We start from the raw sequence: 21,192 nt of genomic DNA on the forward strand, positions 1-21,192 counted from the left end.
ATACAGAGATACCAGATGTGTGACACTTTTTTGCAGCCTAGGTGGGCAAAGGGGCCCATATTCCAAAGAGCACCTTTCGGATTTCACTCGTCATTTTTTACAGAATTTGATTTCAAACTCCTTACCACACATTTGGGCCCCTAGAATGCCAGGGCAGTATAACTACCCCACAAGTGACCCCATTTTGGAAAGAAGAGACCCCAAGGTATTTCGTGATGGGCATAGTGAGTTCATAGAAGTTTTTATTTTTTGTCACAAGTTAGTGGAATATGAGACTTTGTAAGAAAAAAAAAAAAAATCATCATTTTCCGCTAACTTGTGACAAAAAATAAAAAGTTCTATGAACTCACTATGCCCATCAGCGAATACCTTAGGGTGTCTACTTTCCGAAATGGGGTCATTTGTGGGGTGTTTGTACTGTCTGGCCATTGTAGAACCTCAGGAAACATGACAGGTGCTCAGAAAGTCAGAGCTGCTTCAAAAAGCGGAAATTCACATTTTTGTACCATAGTTTGTAAACGCTATAACTTTTACCCAAACCATTTTTTTTTACCCAAACATTTTTTTTTTATCAAAGACATGTAGAACTATAAATTTAGAGCAAAATTTCTATATGGATCTCGTTTTTTTTGCAAAATTTTACAACTGAAAGTGAAAAATGTCATTTTTTTGCAAAAAAATCGTTAAATTTCGATTAATAACAAAAAAAGTAAAAATGTCAGCAGCAATGAAATACCACCAAATGAAAGCTATATTAGTGAGAAGAAAAGGAGGTAAAATTCATTTGGGTGGTAAGTTGCATGACCGAGCAATAAACGGTGAAAGTAGTGTAGTGCCGATTTGTAAAAAAGGGCCTGGTCTTTAGGGGGGTATAAACCTGTGGTCCTTAAGTGGTTAAAGGCCAAATAAACAGAGGGATGAGTATGGAGGGGGAGATGTATAGGCAGTCTCAGATTAAATAGCAGAAATCAGCCCTGTCTGTGGACCATGGATTACACTTACCATGTGAGAGTCTGCTCAATGGGAATAAATGTGTTGGTGCCTGACAACTCTATAATGTATAATGCGTAATTGAATACATAATCGAAAAAGTTTGATTCCAGAATCTCAGAAAATCTTAAGTTGTAAGAGTAGTTATCAGGGTCTTCAACTTCCAGCTTTTCTCACAAACTGAATAGAAGTCACTTTAGCTCCTGGTGAATGAGTATATAAGGCAAAAATAAGCCCATGAGGACCTTGAGACTGAAACATACCAATCATGGGATAGTGTGAATTAGTCACCTGTGCATCAGAGAATTGTGCACTTAGCGCTTACCTGAGTTGCAGATATTTAAACAAAAATGCCATGGGTCTGAGGCTGTGAAAATGAGTGAAGAACATTAGCAAAGTAGATGTTCTCAAGAGTGGTTAGATTGTAAGATTTCCAAAACTGTGTACCCCAGAGGGTCAACGGGTGAGGAAACATGCCATGGTCCCATAATGACATTTCTGCTATGACATCATGAAATAAGTAATAGTATACATGGGAAAAGCTGAGGTTTCTCCAAAACAGACCATAAACTAAGATAAATAGCTAGATGTTCCTCTGAATTTTAAGTACTGGAGTTGGCCAGCAAGAAAGTAATAGTAGAAGTCATAGACATATCCCCCCCCCCCATCCTACCCCACCCTGCGCCTTAGGACGACAAAAAGTATTTATGGACAACTTAAGTTGAGAAATACCCCATATGCACAGGGAGTGTTCAAGTATATATATATTAATATATATATATATATATATATATATATATAAATCCAGAAAAACGGGCGGCACTCCACGAGATAAAAGAAAGTGAACCTTTATTCACCCAGGTGGTGCAACGTTTCGGCTCTACACTTGAGCCTTTTTCAAGCTTGAAAAAGGCTCAAGTGTAGAGCCGAAACGTTGCACCACCTGGGTGAATAAAGGTTCACTTTCTTTTATCTCGTGGAGTGCCGCCCGTTTTTCTGGATTTATACATTGGGGTAAGAAGCCTATTCCCCTTGGGACGTGCACCCTAACTTCAACTGATCTTGTACCAGTGCCGCCTTTTTTCCTTGGTATATATATATATATATATATATATATATATACAGTACAGACCAAAAGTTTGGACACACCTTCTCATTCAAAGAGTTTTCTTTATTTTCATGACTATGAAGGCATCAAAACTATGAATTAACACATGTGGAATTATATACATAACAAACAAGTGTGAAACAACTGAAAATATGTCATATTCTAGGTTCTTCAAAGTAGCCACCTTTTGCTTTGATTACTGCTTTGCACACTCTTGGCATTCTCTTGATGAGCTTCAAGAGGTAGTCCCATGAAATGGTTTTCACTTCACAGGTGTGCCCTGTCAGGTTTAATAAGTGGGATTTCTTGCCTTATAAATGGGGTTGGGACCATCAGTTGCGTTGAGGAGAAGTCAGGTGGATACAAAAAAAATATATATAAAAAAAATATATATATATATTTTATCTATATATCTATATATATAGATATAAAAAAAAAAGCAGCTAAGTAAAGAAAAACGAGTGGCCATCAATACTTTAAGAGATGAAGGTCAGTCAGTCAGCCGAAAAATTGGGAAAACTTTGAAAGTAAGGGCTATTTGACCATGAAGGAGAGTGATGGGGTGCTGCGCCAGATGACCTGGCCTCCACAGTCACCGGACCTGAACCCAATCGAGATGGTTTGGGGTGAGCTGGACCGCAAAAGGGCCAACAAGTGCTAAGCATCTCTGGGAACTCCTTCAAGACTGTTGGAAGACCATTTCAGGGGACTACCTCTTGAAGCTCATCAAGAGAATGGCAAGAGTGTGCAAAGCAGTAATCAAAGCAAAAGGTGGCTACTTTGAAGAACCTAGAATATGACATATTTTCAGTTGTTTCACACTTGTTTGTTATGTATATAATTCCACATGTGTTAATTCATAGTCATGAAAATAAAGAAAACTCTTTGAATGAGAAGGTGTGTCCAAACTTTTGGTCTGTACTGTGTATATATATATATATATATATATATATATATATATATATATATATGGAGAATCATTTTTATAAGATTAATATGATCAGCCACAGATAAAGGTAGTAAATTCCACAAATTTTTCATGACAATATTCTAATAGAGGGTGGATATTTAGATGGTGTGGATCCATTGGTTCTTTAGTTATAAATATACCAAGGCAAATAATGAGAGAGACTACATTCAGGCCTCGTAGCGTGTCTGGCCAAGAGGCATTCCATAATGGCACTATTGTAGATTTAGTTCAGTTTTTCTTATACCTGAATGGTGACCGAAAACATTAACGAGGGTAATGCTGTGGGGAAAGATGTCTTCCATCTTTGAAATAAATAGAATTATGTCATCTGCATATAGCCCAACTCTCTATCCATTTTCCTGATGCCTTGATAGATGGGGTCTTGCTGGAGCTGAATAGCTAACTGCTCTAAGGCTTGAGCAAATAATAATGGGGAAAGAGGGTACCCCTGACAAGTATTTCTTCCTAGGTGAAAATACATAGAACCAATTCCATTAGCATAGACATTGGGTTTGGGATGTTTATAGAGGATTGAAACCCATTTTCTAAAGGATTCACCAAAGCGAAATCACCTCAAAGTACTAATTAAATATGGCCATTTAAAAGTCAAAGGCATTGGTGCAACCAGTCTTCGAAGGTCAAGAATTGAAGGCCTTGGCAGCATTCAGTAACGTCAAGGCTCACTGGTGCTTCTTGCCAAAATCCTGTGTGCAAGATAATCTGCACTCACTTAATGTTTTCTGAAGTCAACTTCCTAGGCATAAAACCTGTTTAATCCGAATGTAGATGTGTAGGATACATTTAATCAATCTGGAAGCCAGAATTTTTGTTAGGATTTTATCATCTATGTTTAATAATAAGATAGGTTGAGATAATAGTATACCATCAGGACCCAGGGATTTCCCTCTGGCAAGAACCAAGATGGCTTCATCTATTTCCTTAGAGGTAATGAGAACGTCCAACAATAAATAAGGGGAAATCTATAGCAGTAAGAAAATTAGTAGTATCCTCTGAGGTAATCTTTAATTAAGTAGTCCTCGATAAAACTCTTGAAATCTATGTGCAATATTGTCAGCTTCCATCAACATGGTGCCATCTGTTGCAGCACTGCAGGAGAAGCCTGATCTTGGTACAAAGTATAAGCTAAAAGTTTTCTAGGCTGGTCACCCTATTCAAAAATGATTTACTTGTGAAAAATAGCATATGCCGTGCCTTCTCATGTAGAGAAAACAAATATTGACAGCCTTTATGTAGCTAAGTATCTCTGCAGGTATCAGAGGGAATAGCGGTGTAGACTGCCTCTAGCTGGACACACTCACCCGCAAGTGCAGGTTCCTCTTGTGCAGTATATCATTTAATGTAAGAAATTTATGTTTTCAGTCATTCCCTCAGGTATTCCTCTAAGCGTGAACTAGATCAGTAATATATCTCCAAAAGGCAACATGGTCTTCTATAATAGTGATAGCTGATCTGGGACACAGTCATTTGGGGACATAAATGATAGCCAGAAGAGATGAATTCTCATAGAGCTAGTATGGGTATGAGATGATCTGAAAATAGTCAAATATAGAGGGTTGTGTGACGTATTCAATAGAGTTCACTGCTGCATATATCAGGGGGTTACCTAAACCATTGTCACGGCGGACAGGATCTCAGATATACAGACAACCAAATAAACAAGTGTCTAGGTGAGATGCTGGGGAATGGTCACCTCCTAGCATATCCCTGACTTCTGTCCCTACGCTGCTAAGCCCACATTCAGACCTTGATGGTAGGAATAATGTGTCCTCGTGCCTGGACTGCAAACACCCTAGAATCCCTGAGATGGTGAAAGGGGAGAAGGAGCAGAAGACACACAAACAGCCTAGACCGCAAATAACAAAAACAGAAACCAAACTTATCTGAGCTGGAACAGACAATCCTTCCTTCCTTGAATCCAAGGCCAGACTGAATTCTATAACCCGCATGGACCTCTGGGAGTGAAGGCAATTTAAGCCAATGACCCCACCCAGAGCACCTGAAGGAAGGCGGATCCAGCATTATTCCAAAACAAAACAAATGGTTGAAAACGTGCTGCCAATCTGACAGACCTCCGCACACCGTCCGAGCAGGGCATGACAACCATAATCAATGGAAGATAGGGAATGATGGCTCACAGAAGGGCATGAAGACAGCAGGGTGTCCAGGTATTTTTGTCTCCATAAGTCCACCCATCTCAACTTCTCGAGAAATCCACTGAAGTGACTGTGAAACAGAGCTACCCTAGGGTAGTCCTCCCAGATGGAAATTATCGAGGAAGGGATTCAGAAGCATATTGCAATCACCAATACAAAGGACTTTAGCAGTTGGGTGAGCAGTTACAAAAGTAGCAGTCTGTAGTAACAATTAATGAGGACAGAGGGTGGAGGGGATATAAACGCACAATATTATATATAATACACAGTTGATATTGTCACAAAAATATATTGACCCGTATGTTTTCTGTCAAGTATACAACATAAGGATTTGTGCAATAAGAGAGATACTCCTTGGGATTAGATGGTATGACAGGAGTGCCAAGACCATTGGACCCATGGCTTTTGCAGTCTGAGTCAGATCCAGAGTCAGGTGGGTTTCTTGCCGCGTGGTTAGTTTGCCACACAAGCAAAACTAGAATCCCAGCTTAAGGACCCGAACCATAGCAGGTTAGATGACCACGTGAGAAACATAGAGATGCTGCTGCTGTAGAGGAAAAGGGAGGAGGTCAGGAAGACAGATGCCTACACAATGGTAGAAGGAGGAAGAAAGGGAGAGAAAGCGTAAAAAGAAAGAGATAAAGGGAGAAAGATAAGAGGAGTGAAAGAAGAGGGAAGGGAAGGATAAAGAAAGAGGCTCCATCAAACAGCGACCAGACTATATTCCCAAGCGGTACTTCACATAGACACAGCCCTAGAGGAAAGACTATCAGTATCGAGGGTAGTGCAATCAGTAAAGTTCTATACACGTTCATGAAAAGTCCCTGAGAGTGCGTAGATAATGCAGCAAATCTAAACCTATTGAGTAAGTACTCCATAACTGCAGAGAACACAATTAAGCATTCGTTCAGCATACCGTATATTCCAGTAGGTCTTCTTAGGTGAGGAGCTATATAAACAAAAGAGCAATCTAAACCCTCCGGTATGGAACCTCAACAGTATCCAGAGAGAAGTATAATCAGCTATCTGCTTTTTATCCTGGTAAACCGGCTGGTTTACCTCTACCGTTAAGCCAATCATCCGCATCAGACGGGGATGTCAAGAAGCTTGAGGTTTCTCCATCTACCACAGGGGTATGCCATTGGGTATTTTATGTTAAGCTCTCTCAAGCCCCTCTTAACAGCTGTGAATGTTGCTTGCTTTTTTTTACAATTCAGCATAAAAGTCAGGAAAATGCAGAATCATAGCATTCTTAAAGTGTGTCTCCTGTTTTCAATGAGCAAACTGCAAAACATGGTCTCTATCAGTGGAATTAAGGAGATGTGCAAGCAAGGGTCATGGTGGTGCTCCTTGCAGCCAGGGGATTGGTGGGTACAAAATGCACCTTCTTGATGGTAAAAAACGTGGAGAAGGTAACATCTGGAAATGTGGTTTTCAGCCATAGGGCAACAAACTCACAGTGGTTACTGCCCTCATCTGGCTCTGGTAGCATAACAATTCAAAAATTATTGTGACATAGTCTGTTTTTCGTAATCGTCACTTATCTCCTGCCGAAAGTCCACCTTACATTCTACAGCAGCAAGCTGTGCGTGATAGAGTTAGTGCGATCCTCCAATTGGGACACTCGTTCTTCAGCTTCTCTAACCCGTTCCTGCAAAGAGGCCGAAGATCTACATGTAGGGTAGGGTCAGTTAATGTAGGGTAGGCTCAGGTTCCAGATCAGAGTCCCCAGATGCAACAGACGTATCTGCTTTTGCATAGCGGAGCTGATGTGAAGCAGAGGAGCTGGCACCATCTTGACCATCTCTACGAGCAAAGTCCCAGAGGTGTCTTGTCGCAGAGCGAGCTTTATTGCGGGCCATTCCTTTTCTGCAAGACTTTTGCAATCTTTTCCAAGTCGGGTAGGGAATTTTAATGGCAATTAAGATCAATGAGATTCAAGGTCATGAGAGGGAGCTCTCTTCAGACACATCTGGCCATGCGGGGAGTTAGCCACTTGACCAAAGGACCATACATTTTTAGGCATCCATGGGTTTTTGGTATGCAAATAAGTAGTGTTTAGCGAACTTGTGTTTTAAGTTCGGCGTCTAAAGTTCGGGTTTGGGTTATCGAACAATCACATTATGGATTCCGCTACCACGGACCATAACGGAATTTAGAATCCATAACACGATTCTTCGATAACCCGAACCCGAACTTTAGACGCCGAACTTAAAACACAAGTTTGCTCAACGCTCCAAATAAGCTCTCCTCCAAAAAGAAGAAAATATGTTTCTTTTACGCCACCTATTAAAATACCTAGCCAAAGTCAACGTCTGACCCTTTAACCCTTTCTAACCCTCCAAAAATCACTTTTGTTTGCCAACAAAGGCCTTCATTTTCATAAATACCAAAAAAAGACTACTCCTAATTGGTCATTTTTGTTAAATGATCACATACTTATACCTTACAGTGAATATCGTAAAACAAAAAAGTAAAAATTAATGTTTTTGTTCACTTCTTATTGTGTTTTGTGGGAGGTGGAATGATTAAAAAGTCATATGTAATGTACCTCAAAATAGCAATAGCTCTCACACAGCTCCATGCGTACAAGAGTAAATAAGTTTTGCAAAAATATAAACATTAGAAAATACAATGCAGGAATTGCCGTATTTTTGCATGCCATCTACAGCAGAAAGAAACTACTAAAAGTTATACAATACATTATATATGTACCCCTAAATTGTGCCATTTAAACATACAACTCCTCCCGCAAAAACCAAGCCTTTTTGAATTGTAGACCTTTCACCACTCCTGACATGTCTGTGATAGTAACTTCTTGCATTCCTCTTGTAATAACAATTCTGGAGCATCTATTCTTATGACTCTATGTTGTGGCATGGCCTCTATTATTCCTGCTAGAATTTATTATTGAAACGCTAGCATTTGGAATAAGGTGTTACCAGTTGAGGACGTGTCCTTGCATAGTATCACATCGGTAGAACTGATTGGACAGTCAGATTGTGAAGGGACAAACACTCAGCTGGACCTTCATTGCAAACTGCCAGTAATTAATTCATAACTTCTACCAGGAATAATAAAGGAATGGCACAACATAGATGCATAACAATAGATGCTCCAGAATTGGTATTACATGGGGAATGCATGTGGTTATTAAAACAGATATGTCAGGATACATGCACTGGGTGACCACAGCTGATCTCCTGCATGATCTGTCATTCTCACTGAGAGATCCTCCGACCCTCCTCTTGTCCCCTATTTATGACATTACTATGATGTCATCTACAGTATATTCCTTTCTGCAGAGGAGGAGTTTGATTTTCGCTAGCAGTATAGTGACTAGAAGCTGAGATATAGTATTCTAATAACCAGGTTATATGTGTCTTGTGGGTGAAAAATAAGAGCAGAATTTTCTTTAATTTTTTTTCCACTGCATAAAAATCTCCACCGCAATGAAAAAAAATTCTAATTTTTTTTTTCTCTCTCCCTTTAGTTTCACCACCACCTTACAGCTATGAATATGAGATGGAGTATCCTATGGATCTACCTCCTCCATATACACCAACACCCCCAGTGCCTTTACAATATTGTGCTCCACCTCCATATCCTGGACCACCAAGAAAATAACATGCCAAGCTGGGATACTTCTATAAAAGTGTTTTAAAGTTTTAGGGGTGACCCATAGATTAGAAAAATTGCACTTTGTTTTATTAAACAGCGCTGCGCTTGTCCATGTGCAGTGAATGAAGCTCATCTCTAATTCCAGACACAATTCATGGACCATGGTGGCGCTGTTTCAAGACAAAAACAGACCCTTTTTTGCTAATCTTGGAAAACCCATTTAAAGAACAGTAGAAAGATGCATAGGAACAGAGAAGACAGGCGTCAACCCTCTGCACTGTCTGCAATAATCCTTAAACTTTCCAGCCTTATATCCTGAAGTGCTTGAACTCTGATCTTATGGACCATCTGCAATATCTGCTCCACATTTTAAATACATTATTTATTTTTCTGTGCATTTTAAAGAAAAACTAGAAAAAAGTGCCAAGGTTTTCTTGCAAAACAGTATTACTTTGATGTGGACTGTGCACTATAAATGGCCGTCATGGGCAAATATACATTTTTAATAAAAGATATAAAAAATTAGAAAGTGTCCAATTTGCGTATTAATGAAAGTGTGTATAAAAAGTATTCATTAAAATATTCCATAACCTAGAAAATCAGCTAATCCGTATTCTCACTAATCCTGAGCATGACATATTATAGGGGTAGGATCACTGTGGTTATATTACTGTATAATATAAATGGGATTTTCCCAAAAACACAACCATTTAAGTCGGCTCACACTTTTGGCACATTCCCTTCACTATCCTAGACCATCTAAGATACTATTAACTATCTTAAAGGAATCTATCATTTTGTAAACTTTTGATATGTCTTAGTGCTAAAAAATGGGGTACAACAGCTGGAGAGCCACAGGTTGGCCATCTCTGGTCTAGGGGAACATCTCAGAATGGTTCTTCTTGGTTTTCCTCAGGGAGGTGAACGAGCGGTATACCAGCTCATAGACCCCGCTGTCCAATCATAGTTGGAGGAACGCAACGATCATAGTAGAAGGAACGCAATGTTTTTGCCCCTTTATTTCAGTGATCGTGGGGTCTCAGCACCCAGAACTCCACCAATCTCAATATGACATGTCACATGTTTAGCAAAATGACAGATAGACTTCAACCACTCTAGGCTCCCAGGGATATTACTGGTAGTGTTGATCACAAATATTCAAATTGCGAATTTTTATCGCGAATATTCGAGATTTTTTTATTGCGAATTTTTGTAATGCAAATTTTTATCGCAAATTTTTCAATTGCCGAGTAAAAACATGATTCCTCCCTGCTTCTTGCTTGTGGGCCAATGACTCATTGGCCCACAAGCAAGAAGCAGGGAGGAATCATGACTTTAAATGGGAAAAATTATGAATATTCTAAAAAACTAATATATAGCACTATATCGAATATATTAGTTTTTTCGAATATTCGTAATATTCTAAAACAAGAATATGTAGCAATATAGCGAATATTCGGAAAAAAATGAATATAGAGCAATTTAGCTAATATAGTGTTATAATAATTTTTTTAATAGTTGTCATTTTTTTCCAATCTGAACTTCAGATGAGAAAAAATGACAACTATTAGATAAAGACGATTATAGCACTATATTAGCTAAATTGCTCTATATTAGTTTTTTTTTATATATATTCGCTATATTGCTATATATTCTTGTTTTAGAATATTACGAATATTCGAAAAAAATAATATATTCAATATAGTGCTATGACTCATTGGCCCACAAGCAAGAAGCAGGGAGGAATCATGTTTTTGCTCGGCAATTGAAAAAATTGCAATAAAAATTCGCATTACGAAAATTCGCATTACGAAAAGTCGCATATTACGCGACTATTACCTTGTCGATTTTTCGAGTAAAAAAAACATAGAAATATCGCGAATTCGTATATGACCCCTGCCGCTCATCATTAATTACTGGTACTGTATAGTAGCATCTCAGCCCTATGTAAAAATAGATGATGTCCTACATGCAGATAACTAACAAAAGCAATTATAACCAGGAGGTAGATGAAAATGTTGCCCTTAGTTGTGGGCACCAATGCACTTAAATTCATAAGCATGCAGGAGGACATCTTCTGATAAAATGCAGATGAAGCAGTGAGATGCACTGGTTCCTTTGGCTGATCTTTCAATGAATTATTACATTTTATGACAAGCAGATTCTGCTCCCATAACAGTAGTATTTCTTTGGTCCACTACATAAATAAGAAGCAGGTGAGTCATATATCTGAACACCCCAGGCATCAAATAATAGAATATTTTGGAGCTACTTTATGTCTGGCTAAGAATATTGTTGTGTAGTATACAGGAACTCTGTTTTGTTGATGTCTGAATCACAAAAAAACAATGCACCAGAAAATTGTCACAGGACCCGTTCATTTCACAATGTTCTGTGCATAGTACATGTCACAGAAGAACAAAGCATGAAGAACAAACAAGTGCAAGCAAAGCATGAAGAAAATGCTTGATAAGGCCTGGAATTGTATAAATCAAAATGATATAACAAGACAATAAAGAATAAATCCCATATCTGTGGTGATGGCACCATATGACCTGTGAAGGTCATCCAGCACTGAGAGCAATACACTTAGAAGTTCTGTCGAAGGTCATCAAATTGTCTCCATGACTGGTGGCTAAGATGTCATAAGGTATAACAATTTTGGGCTTAGGTTGGGCATTCAAAGAGATAATAAAAAAAAAAATCAAGAAGAATTTGAAGAACAGTAAATTCGTTTTCCTCTACAACCTTTTTTTTTTTCCTGAAAACCCATCTAAAAATAAACTGATTACAGGTCATGCTTTTTGGACCCTTAGTGATCATCTATGAGGGAAACTATCAAGTGTTAAATTTTTCAGCTCTACCACAGGAGAAGTGAGCCATTACATGGTGTCTGTGTAACGCGTGGATGCTCTGAGTCCTCTAGACAATCTTTTAGACCATGCTAACTAAAGGCCCTTTACACTTCCTATATTGATGACCTATCCTCAGAATAGGTCATCAATATCAGATCAGTGGGGGCCCGACTCCCGGCACCCCCACCAATCAGCACTGCATTCTTATTACTGTTGCGATGTCAACGACGAGCAGGTAAACAGTTAAGGGAAGGCAGCGCTTGCACAAGTTCTGCGTTCTCTTCAAACAGCTGATCGGCCAGAAGTCGGGCCCCCGCCAATCTGATATTGATGTCCTATCCTGAAGATAGGTCATCAATATAGGAAACTGGACAACCCCTTTAATATACAGTACCTAGTGGTTTTGGACAGTGAGAGAGTTAATCTAAGGATCCTGGGTGATCTAAGACAGCAGTGAAGGGGTTAATGTCAGAATAAAAAACAAAATTCGCATTTCGCCATTCACCATATGGGACAACTTTTTTATATATTAATATGGGCATTTTCGCACACAGCGATGCCCATGATGCTTTTTTAATTGTTTATTTTTATTTTGGGGAAAGGAGGTGATTTGAATTTTTATAATTTTTTCTATTTTTCAAAACTTTTTTGCTTTTTTTTTTTTTACTTTTTGTTAGGTCCCCAATTGGACCCCAACTTGCAGTCATCCGATTGTAATTTGTATAAAACAGTGATGACTAACCTCCGGCAGTCCAGCTGTGGTGAAACTACAACTCCCAGCATGCTCCATTCATTTCTATGGAGTTCTAAAAGCAGCCAAGCAAGTGTACATCTTGGGAGTTGTAGTTTTACCACAGCTGGAGTGCTGGAGGTCAGCCATCACATATATAGAATATTGGAATTTGCTCCATTATTCTATATAGAAATCTCTATATTAAAGTTCAGCGCTGCTACCTGCTGGCCTGAACTGTAATATACAAGTAATGAGCCTGGAATCCTAGTACAGGCTAAGGCTTATTACTTCAGTATGTATCAACGCCTTCCCCGATCTCCGCCTGGGAGAGGCATTCCTTACCAGGGAGCATGTGCTCACATTTGACCATGGCATCTGAGGGGTTAAATTCCACGGGCAGCACTACCACTGATCGAGGACATAGATACAGGTGTCTGCGGCTATGACGCTCACTCCACTCCGGAGTCGGCACCATCTTTAAAGACCTGTATGGCGAATGTCGCTAAGGAGTCAAGGGGGTTTTCCGAGATCATTTAACAGATGACCTATCCTCTGGATAGGTCATCAGTATCTGATTGGTGGGGATTCTATACCATGGACCCTTACCGATCAGCTGTTAGACAAGGCACTGGCACTCGCAGTAGCACCACGGCCTTCTCTCAGCTCACCAAGCACAGTGCCGTCCATTTGATAGTGGCTGAGCTTGGTATTGCAGCTCAGCTCCATTTACTTCAATGGGGCAGAGCTGTGCCTAGACCTTATGACAGATGAATGTGATGTCACCTGACCTAGTTAAAGCTGCAAGAAGGCCCTGCCACTACTGCAAGCACGGTTGTCTTCTCAAACAGCTGACCGGCAAGGGTCCCGGATGTAGGAAACCCGCCGATCAGATACAGATGACCTATCCAGAGGATAGGTCATCAGTTAAATAATCTCGGAAAACCACTTTAATATTCACTCTGCCTTAAATGATCTGATAACTGTAGAATGGGATTTGATACAGTTCTAAAACTTTCACTCACATGCACATCACTACTATTACATTTTACCATTAATACCAACATATTCCAAAGCTGTATTCAATAACAACTAGAAGAACTAATTCTGTCTGCTCCAGCAACCTCGAAAAAGGTCACAATATTTGTAGAAAAACACTTAGAAGCCTGAGTTATACCAACGGAGAGGTAACTGAGCCATGAAGAATTTTATATAGTAAGCTAATCGTCAGACCTGCTTTGACACATTACTAAATGAGGGGGAAGATTTCCCCTACTGTTTCTGACCCAGCCATGTTTAGTGAGGCACTGTGACTGAAATAAAGTCATTTAAAGCTTATGGCAGATGACTTGGGGCAAGATCGTCCTTAATTCTTTCTGACAGTCCCTTTCTACAGTAAGTCTCGACAGGATGCTTGCTGCAGTCGTCCGAGATGTGGAATCTTTTCTCAAATCGGGTTAAATCAGTTGAGACAGAAATGTTCTAAATTCCCATCTAAAATCTAAGCAGAAGCTACAAATATATATCAGGGAATTGCTAAAATGAAAATTTAATGAAAATAATGTTCAGAAGTTGTCTCATGAATGCCATCCCTGCAGCACTTTCAATCTGAAAAACTCTTTAAACAGAATGAATGTTCTGAAAATCTTGTAGACTACCTACAAAAATGTTACATCCCTCAAAAGTATATTGCATAGGTCATGAGGCCTACCTGGATAATGGATCCTCTGAGTTGCCATAGATGGAGGAAAGAGCTTTTGGTGTGGAGCCTGTGGGCAACAATTAACACTGTAGCAAAATCAGGAGACAGAATTTCTAGTCGATCAAGCAGAAAGTCAGAGTAGGCAGAGTTAATATAAAATGATAATCCAAGCAGAAAGTCCAAGAGCAGAATCTAAAATCAGTGATACAGTTATTTCAGAAGACTTAAAAGTAGGCAGTCAATGCCATAGAGCAGCAGGAAATGCTAGCAGAATGCTTGGGTGTACAGTGGCGCACCTACAGGGGGAGTCCAGCGGGTCTGGACCCCCCCCCCCCTAGAACAACCAGACAATATATATTTTTTTATCCTTCAGGGCCGCACCGCCGATCACCACAGGCGGCGCGGCCCTGGATGTAATTGCGGCAGCGGTGGGGGGGCCGGGGGGGCAGTAGGAGATGAGCACTTCCATTGTGGAAGCGCTCATCTCCATATCCATCCTGTGCTGCGGCAGGTGAGGGAGAGGTGTGTCCCTCCCCTGTTCTTCTGATAGGCTGCAGGCACTAATGCCTGCAGCCTATCAGAGGCCGGCTCAGGCGGCGCGATGACGTCATCATCGCGCCACCTGAGCCAGGCAGCACACAGCAGGGACACAGGCTGAAAGAGGAATGCTTCACATCGCTGCTGATGGAGGTAAGTATCAGTGTTTTCTTTCTTTTTTTTTCTTTTTTTTTCTTTTTGGAGGGGGGGAGCTGGCACTATGGGGGCATCTGAGAATTCTTACAGCCCAATTTTTTTGGGGGCGGCACTTCTTACTGGCACATTATGGGGAGAGGGGGGCACCATGGGGGAGAGGAGCACTATGGGGGCATCTGGGGGCTCTAAAGGGGCTTTTATTTTTATACATTATGGGGGGCACTATAGGGGATGGGGCATCTGGTGGCACTATAGGGGCATTATTTAGGGGCACTATGGGGAAGTGGGGGTTCTAAAGGGGCCTTTTTTTCTTATTGGCACATTATGGGGGGCATTATGGCATCTGGTGGCACTAAGGGGGCATTTTTTACTGGCACATTATGGGAGGCACTATAGGGGAGAGCGGCACTATGGGGCATTATTTGGGGGCACTATGGGAGAGTGGAGCACTATTGGGACATATGGTGGCACTTGGGGCATTTTTTACTGGCATATTATGGGGGACACTATGGGGAAGGGGGAGAGGAGCACTATGAGGGCATTTACTGGGGCACTATATAGGAGTATTTTAGACTGGCACATTATGGGGGCATTATGGGGACATTAGCTCAACAGCAGGCACTAAGCGGGGGTATTTCATGTACTGTCATATTGTAGGGAGAATTATTAGTACTAGGAGGTATTATGCGGAGCTTTACTACTACTGGGGGGCTATGAGGAACATGATTACTAGTATGGGCACTATAGGGGCATTATTACTACTAAGTGTGCTCTGGCAGAGAATTATTTCTATTGGTGGAATTTTGGGGAGCACTGTTACTTTGGGGGGCACCCTGTCACAGTATCAGCTTAGCACAATAATTTTTGGGGGACATTATCTTTATACTATTAGTGTCTGGGCATTTTTTAGAGCACTGTGTGCCAATAATTGAAGGCGGTACTATCTGTGTGGTAGTAGTATTTCCAGGGGGACTGTTTCTGCAGTATAGTATTCGGGGTGGCAGGAAAGGGTGTTCAGAAGATGTGAAGATGATGGAAATGTGGGAAACTAATGTCTGTTTGTTAATCTCTGCAGAGATGGGAGATGGCTGAAAAATCATCATGGCGGTCTGGTGGAGAAGATAAAGAAAGAGAACGTCTACAACAAAGGTGACATCACTGGATGTAAGAGGTATGGGGCGCTATGTAGGAGAGGAGATGCTCCGGCTCCTCCCCCTGCCATTTGCAGAAGGAGGATTCAGAGCTGGGTGAGGACGGCCAAAGGGGGCAGCAGGCCACGGGCGGGTGGCAGATGGTGGGGGGGGGGGGGGACCACAGGCCTTGAGCAGGATCTGGGGAGGGAGGAGAGCGGAGGAGCTTCATGGCTGTAGCTTGTTGTATAAGCAGCCAGTGCAGCCAGGACAGACCCTCCCCCTCTCTCCGTATGATGTGTAGAGACAGGCCTCAACTATAGAATGTCAGCTGTACAGTGTTTGTTGGGAGTGGCCTATTATATGTAGGAGGGGCTTTTAATAATGGGCGGGCGCGCCGCATTATTCTATTCCTGCAGAGCTTTTGGAATCGCGCAACACACTACACCACCCCCCCTGCATTTTTAAATATAAAGGGGGCTTTGAAAAATGGGCAGGCAAAAGAATTGGCACAGCGCACTACACGTGCCTCATTTTTTTGCCTTTCGGACCCCCCCTAAACAAAATTCCTGGGTGCTTCCCTGTGGGTGTATAGGGAGAGGCATTACTAGTAGAAAGAGGGAGGTGCTCATGCTGCTCTACAGAGCACTAGTGAGAACTCATTTGGAGTATTGTGCGCAGTACTGGAGACCATATCTCCAGAAGGATATTGATACTTTGGAGAGAGTTCGGAGAAGAGCTACTAAACTAGTACATGGATTGCAGGATAAAACTTACCAGGAAAGATTAAAGGACCTTAACATGTATAGCTTGGAAGAAAGACGAGACAGAGGGGATATGATAGAAACTTTTAAATACATAAAGGGAATCAACAAGGTAAAAGAGGAGAGCATATTTAAAAGAAGAAAAACTGCTTCAAGAGGACATAGTTTTAAATTAGAGGGGCAAAGGTTTAAAAGTAATATCAGGAAGTATTACTTTACTGAGAGAGTAGTGGATGCATGGAATAGCCTTCCTGCAGAAGTGGTAGCTGCAAATACAGTGAAGGAGTTTAAGCATGCATGGGATAGGCATAAGGCCATCCTTCATATAAGATAGGGCCGAGGGCTGTCCATAGTATTCAGTATATTGGGCAGACTAGATGGGCCAAATGGTTCTTATCTGCCGACACATTCTATGTTTCTATGTTTCTATGTAAAAATTAACAAATTGAGCTGGTTGCTGAGGCAAAAGTAGAGGAGGGTTCCTTAAATAGCCATAGAGTTTAGTAATGCGGGAGTTAATTGTTTAGTTACTAACATAATAGAGTCCATATCTAGCAGAGCTGAATTTGTTGTATGGCATCCATCAGTGATGACAGATATAGCAGGTGCAGAGCATGACAGTACCCACCCCCCTTATGCCCCTTCTTTTTATTATTTTAAATAAATTTATGAATGACATTGAGAGCATTGATGTTCTCCACAGATTCCTAGGACCTCCTCAGGACCACAATCTGCCAGTCCACAAGAGAACAATTGTTCACTTTTTTTAACAGAATCTGCAGTGACCTGTGAAGAGCCTGAACAGAGGAGAGGAGTGGTAGTGTTTTGGATCTGGTCAAGATACCAGGTTGATGTACTGCTCCAAATCAGCAGAAATCCATCTTAACGTGCACTGAGAAATCAAACTCTGATGCACCCATTGGAGTCAAAGCAAATCTCTAGTTTATTGTGAGTGTTCACACAGAATATACCCCCCGGTGGGAGGTGACTAAATGTGGTGCATTTTTATTGGTTACTGGGAAATAATAGCAAGCCTTAATGGGTTAGGCCTCATGCACACGAAAAATGGGGTTCCATTGTTCCGTGATCCGTTTCCGTTTTTGTTTCCGTGTGTCTTCCTTGATTTTCGAAGGACCACCACATTATTTGACAATAGGGTATAGCAATGGTGGAATCATTTATGTAATATGTGGCGCCATTATTAACAAGCTGTATATTAGTATTACTGAGGTCATAAATGGCAGTATTAGTATGGATTACTATTTGAATGTTGTAGGTAGTATCAATAGGAATACTAGTGGTAGGTTGTGGTGGCTCACTAGCAAGTAGTTACGGTATGGTGCTACAAGCTCATATAGAGGGAATCACCCCACCCTCTCTTAAAAGGGAAATGTAATAGGAATACGTGCATTTTTCCGCCACAATTTCAGTATTCTGCTCCAGCATAGGAAAACAATACCGGAACTGCCAAATTTGACAAATGTCGGGTGTGCGGCGTGAATAACATCATTTTCCCCCAACAAAATACTGCTATTTGCAGCAATATTTCCATTTTGTTTTGCCAGAATCTGTGACAGAGCATCTTAGGTACAATTAGATTATGAGAAAGAGATTATATGAGAGAGATTTTAAATTACTGGGAATTACAGTCACTGCTTGAGAAAAGTCCCAGTAAGAAGACTGAAACGTCGCTGTCTGGTGATTAAAGAACACTCTTTTTGATTTACTTTTGGGAGTGCTGTAGAATTATATGGTTTTATTCTTTGGATGTTGGATCGCTTTCACAGCCACAGACACCCCATGACATTCATTCCGCAGTGCTGCTCATAACACTTGGACTTTAGATAGATAATAGATAGATAGATAATAGATAGATAGATAGATAGATAGATAATAGATAGATAGATAGATAGATAGATAGATAGATAGATAGATAGAAGAATAGAATAGTAGATAGATAGATAGATAGATAGATAGATAGAAGAATAGAATAGTAGATAGATAATAGATAGATAGATAGATAATAGATAGATAATAGATAGATAGATAGATAGATAGATAGATAGATAGATAGATAGATAGAAGAATAGAATAGTAGATAGATAGATAGATAGATAGAAGAATAGAATAGTAGATAGATAGATAGATAGATAGATAGATAATAGATAGATAGATAATAGATAGATAGGAGAGATAGATAGATAGATAGATAATAGATAGATAGATAGATAATAGATAGATAGATAGATAGATAGATAGATAGATAGATAGATAGATAGAAGAATAGATAGATAATAGATAGGAGATAGATAGATAGATAGATAGATAAATAAATAGATAGATAGATAATAGATAGAAGAATAGAATAGTAGATAGATAGATAGATAGATAGGAGAGATAGATAGATAGATAGATAGATAGATAGATAGATAGATGATAGATAGATAGATAGATAGATAGATAGATAATAGAATAGAAGATAGATATATATAGATAGATAGATAGATATTAGATAGATAGTAGTGTTGGGCGAGAATATTCGAATCGCGAATATTAATTGCGAATATCAGCATCGAGAATTCGTTAATATTTAGAATATAGTGCTATATATTCATAATTTCGAATATTCTCGATTTTTTTCATCTAAACCCATGATGCCTCCCTGATTCTTTCTTGTGGTCCAATGAGAAGGCTGCAATGTCTTTGTCTGAGCTTAGCAACATCCCTAGCAACCAATAGGAAAGTTCCCTACCCCTTACTATATAAGAAACTCCCCAGCAGCCATTTTCTGTAGTTTCTTTGCAGTTCTTAGAGAGACAGCAGTGTCATTGCTGTGCTCTGTGCTTTCCACACTACATTAGATAGTTAGTTAGCTTATATATATAATACAGATAGTCAGTGTAGGTTATATCCTGATATAGTGAAGCTGATAGGTTCTGCTGTCCATACATACATGCAGACCTGCTAAAATGTGAAGTTTCACGTATTGCGCCAAAATATTTGCATCAATAGTGCTGATTTGTGCAATCGCTAATATATTGGAGGACTCTATCTGCATATAAAGCCATTTGTAATGTTCTGCTGTGCCAACCATTTTATCCAGTCTCAGGAAACTTCTAGCAGCTTGGAAAATGTAGCAAAAGTGACCCTCGCCTGTATTTCGCACGCATTTTTACATTGCCGATTTTTCGCAATCAAGAAATAATCTAAAATTTGTGAATATATAACAAATATTCGGCCAAATATTCGTGAAATATCGCAAATTCGAATATAGCCCGATAGATAGATAGATAGATAGATAGATAGATAGATAGATAGAAGAAAGATAAATATAGATAGATAAGGAGCTGACAATGATTGCGGTGGTTGAAATACAGTTTACAAATGTCATTTACTCCGAGGATTGCTATTCTAGAATATTCTCATTTCACAGAAGTGCACTTAGTCACAGAGATACTAAAACCTGTAAGCAAAGCAACAAATAATAACTGTTATCAAAAATTCCCAAAGGATCGCACAGAAAACCGGTGGCACGGGGCTTTTTAAAAGCATTTCTGTATCTGCTCAAATAAAAAGAGATCTAATGTATAATTATCAACATCATTAGGCATGCTGCATTTGCAGCGACCCGTGAGGAGACGGAGCAGAGGATGGGAGTGGTAGTGGCTCTGGCTGTCACAGTCAATCATGGTGGCTGTGCTCACACCTTTGCTCCCCAGGGCCGTGCAATGAAAGGAGGGGGCATCCTTTCTACCTTCGGGGCACACCCTGGTTCTGATGGTAGCTGGGTTGCCCATGGTGTTAGATGTTTGTATGGGTCTCTTTCAGTAGAATCTATGGCCGACGACTGTAATTTTGCAATTTTACCTGTAATGTGCGCGGCGACTTACAGGTTAAATGATACAACTGGGCGAGATGTTCCTTAAAGGGGCTGTCCGCTATTTTTATATAGATGACCGATCCTTAGAATAGGCCTTCAATATCAAATCGGCAGGGGTCAACTCCCAACACCCCCACGATCAGCTGTTTGAAAACAAGGCAGCGCTCCTCACTGTTTACCTGCTTGCTTCAGCAACTGCATTGGTGAGCAGTGTAATTACAACTATGGCGTCCCCATTCACTTAAATGGGATGGCTCTGTCCTGTTCAAATGAATAGGATGGAGCCATCCCATTGAAGCAAATGGGGATGCCATACAGTAGTTGTAATTACCCCTGATCACCGCTGCAACGAGCAAGTAAACAGTAAAGAAAAGGCAGCACTCGTACGAGCTGCCTTCTCTTCAAACAGCTAATTTTGATTTGATGTTAATAATCTATCCTGATGATAGGTCATCAATATAAAAATAGCGGACAACCCCTTAAAGTGTGTAGGGTGTCTTAACAGTAATCCCACCACGGCAGTAAATCTGTATTGCCCTCAATGATGGTTAAATTACTGACTGACTCTTGTCGCT

At 40.3% G+C, this 21,192-nt stretch overlaps 1 protein-coding gene across 1 annotated transcript in view; it reads left to right on the forward strand.

Annotated features, from left to right (window-relative positions):
• The window catches only part of CYYR1 (cysteine and tyrosine rich 1), a 113,869-nt gene extending 104,610 nt beyond the window's left edge, over window positions 1-9,259 (forward strand). The window contains exon 4 of the mRNA XM_040421769.1: window positions 8,736-9,259. Coding sequence (XP_040277703.1) covers window positions 8,736-8,869 — 134 coding nt within the window. The 3' untranslated portion in view covers window positions 8,870-9,259. The remainder of the gene's footprint in view (window positions 1-8,735) is intronic.
• The last annotated feature ends 11,933 nt before the right edge of the window (window positions 9,260-21,192 follow it).

The sequence above is a fragment of the Bufo bufo genome, chromosome 3 (assembly GCF_905171765.1).
Source record: "Bufo bufo chromosome 3, aBufBuf1.1, whole genome shotgun sequence".
In the NCBI taxonomy this organism is placed as follows: domain Eukaryota; kingdom Metazoa; phylum Chordata; class Amphibia; order Anura; family Bufonidae; genus Bufo; species Bufo bufo.